General features: G+C 37.6%; 1 protein-coding gene across 1 annotated transcript; it reads right to left on the minus strand.

Moving 5' to 3' along the window:
* Positions 1-213: 213 nt before the first annotated feature.
* vma21 (vacuolar ATPase assembly factor VMA21) lies at positions 214-1,494 on the minus strand. The gene is made up of 3 exons (XM_073840736.1): positions 1,336-1,494; positions 1,020-1,129; positions 214-885 (listed from the first exon to the last, which is right to left on the minus strand). The coding sequence occupies exons 1-3, from the start codon at positions 1,395-1,397 to the stop codon at positions 743-745; spliced, it is 315 nt and encodes a 104-aa protein (XP_073696837.1). The 5' UTR covers positions 1,398-1,494; the 3' UTR covers positions 214-742.
* Between the last annotated feature and the right edge of the window lie 1,349 nt (positions 1,495-2,843).

Here is a 2,843-nt window from a genome sequence, read left to right on the forward strand (position 1 = left end):
TTTAAATAGTAAAACTATTTCACGATATTAATCCTTTGGCTGTATTTTGGATCAAATAAATGCAGGCTTGGTGAGCAGAAGAGACATATTTTAAAAACATAAAAAATCTTTTGACTAGTACTAACTCTGACCCCACTCAAAACTGTCACTTTCAACAATATTTATAAATTATAAAGTGTATAGTAAGAACTCCAAAAATCGTTGGGCTTCAAAAAGAGTGAAGTTCCGGAGAACAGCTTTAATTGATAAATAAAACAGCATGAGATGATTCACCTTGGAATTATTTTTAACTTAATCACAGACACAAACTAGTTTTAAACAACCAACTGTCTACATAATTGCTGTGTTTGTGTAAAAATACAAGGGAAGACATTGAAATTACACAGAAGGCCTGAGGTTCAGAATTGGATTCATCTATTAAAATAGACTGAAATGGGTCAGAATAGGACACTGCAGGAACAATGAACTTTCATGAGAACAGTCTTTTCTGCTGTCCTGTATTAACCCTGCACAAAAACATAGATTAGCATCTAACACCTTCTGAAAAAACCTCCAGCCAGACCAATTCTGTGAGATGAAGAACAAATCAGGCATCTTCTTGCTGATAGGCTGAGACATTGAGGAGAAAAGTAAACACACACACAGACGGTGTCACTCCATTAAGATATTCTGGTTCAGGAATGAATAAGACAGAGTGTTGTGTGTGTGTTTCCATCTCTCCCTGTAGTTTCTATAGTTTTACTTAATCCTGTTTTCCTTCTCTCCATTGACGTGATCCCTCATTCCATGCAACATAAACGAAAAGCGCCAGAACCACATGGACGGCGAGCACAGCAACGATGGCAGCGTAGAAGTAGCTGTCATTGCTGGAGTAACCCAGAGAGGCTGTGAAGAAATCATGAGTTACTAAAGCAAATCAGGAACTAATGACTTCACATACTAGTCTGTAGTGTAACACATAAATAATCGAATATGATTAGGCTATTATTTCAAAAAATTGAAAATTGGAAACAAAATACCTTCGAAGAGATAAGACTTTGATGCAAAATACAGTCCGATGGGTAGAGTTATCATCAGAAGAGTGAAAAACAATAGTGTCTTCAGCACAGAGACGAGAGACCCGTCATTCCTGAATTAACGCAAGGAAGAAAGAGACGATATTAAAAGATTAGACAAATTAAACTAGTCGAAATATGAATTATAAATACTCTGAAATACAACAACGATGTGAATTAATAGACTATTTCAATTGAATCTCTTAGTCATTGTGATTTTGATGTGAGGGAGGTCACGTGCATTCAGAGCAGAATAGCCACATCATTTGTAATATCTTACCCTCTGAAGTCAGGCGCGTTTGCAGGCATGGCGCCCACAGCTGTTTTGTCGGAATTTTGCATCTTGTATTTATATTTATGGACAAAAAAAGAAGAAAGATAGAAACTCAGTAGCTCATTATTCCGTGCTGCGACATCTTGAATTATTTGCGCTTCCGGGTCTTTGTCACATGATCTGGGTGATCGTGACAGCAGTCGTGTGCGCGCTTGCGCATGTCCGCTAGGGGGCGCCGCAGCACTGTAACGAGTTTCCAGCACACGAGTGGCACAGGATCCGAACTTCTGAAAATTCTCTATTCAAGCAGTATTCAGTATCCATAGGTTCCATGTGACGTCACTGTAGTTTATCGCCGCCATTTTTGTGTCCGCGCTACCTGTTTCAGTCTATGGTCACAGCAGCCGCAACTACCAGAGGAAGATCAACAAAACTCCCAGACTGTTCACAACAAGTATACAATATGCCCGGGATATGTTGTTCAGTTAGCTGTAAAAACAGTCATCAGAAAAAAAAAACTAACAACAGTTTTATTAGATCTCAGCAGTGCTCGAAGTGGGTCGGTATGCATATAGCGTACCGTGTCATTCACGCAGGTGCTTTCCAAAGCAGGGTTTTTTTTTCGGCACAATAAGAGTACTGGAATAATAATTAAATATTGACTAAGATTGTGAATCAGTACATTATAACGAAAATAATGCCTTAAAATCAAAAGAAACATTTTTTTGCGATTACATCATTTTGAACCGATCAACTCGTAAGTCCAAAGATTTAGTAAACAAGAAAGCATTCAAAGAGCAAGTTCAAAACAGTGCTAATGCAGAGAATAGTGACTTACAGTACATCCAGATGCCGTAAATCATTTGTTTTCATTTGGCTTAAGAGCAAGAGTGTTTTATAGTTGAAGGTGTTTTAGATTATGCGGTGTTTAGTGAATTATGAAAATTAAATAATAAACGCTAAACTATTGTACTACATAGCGTTCGTCATTGCAACGCCTGCAGTAAAGTATATACATGTAAAAGGGTTCTCAAAAATAATCATATTTGTTTTGCTAAAACTATTTATGTACAATTACTCTAAAAATGATTTGTCATACAAAAATGGCACACAAGTTACACACAAACCATCGTCCCAAGTAAATGGTACCATTGTGAATTGTGACTGGCTGCACAAGTGGTGTAATAAACTAAATTAAACTAAAATGTTATTGCAGCCATATAGCTTGAATGAATAAAAATGCATATTTTAAATAAAGAAATCTCATGCTTTTGGTGCTTGAATTTGTGCTTCAATAATGAGATCCAGTTTTAGGAATACACAAGACGTGAAAGACGTCTTCCCTCAGGTATATTTTATGTTTTCTTGGCTTGCTGGATGTTGCGCTTATGCTCAATAATCTCATTTTTTTGCATTCACCAAAACTAATTTGCCGACATCTAAGCGCGGACTGTGGGAATTAGTGCCGTCAGCGCGAGTCCCGGTCGCTGTGAAGTAAGTTAGTGACCAGCCGG

This window comes from Garra rufa, chromosome 5 (assembly GCF_049309525.1).
Source record: "Garra rufa chromosome 5, GarRuf1.0, whole genome shotgun sequence".
Classification (NCBI taxonomy): domain Eukaryota; kingdom Metazoa; phylum Chordata; class Actinopteri; order Cypriniformes; family Cyprinidae; genus Garra; species Garra rufa.

Bases quoted from the DNA above. Each gene is read 5' to 3' on its own strand.
- vma21 (XM_073840736.1), bottom strand. From the start codon at position 1,397: ATGCAAAATTCCGACAAAACAGCTGTGGGCGCCATGCCTGCAAACGCG. The intron at 1,130-1,335 runs GTAAGATATTAC...GCGTTAATTCAG, and splicing joins AACGCGCCTGACTTCAGAGG to GAATGACGGGTCTCTCGTCT. The intron at 886-1,019 runs GTATTTTGTTTC...ATTTCTTCACAG, and splicing joins AAAGTCTTATCTCTTCGAAG to CCTCTCTGGGTTACTCCAGC.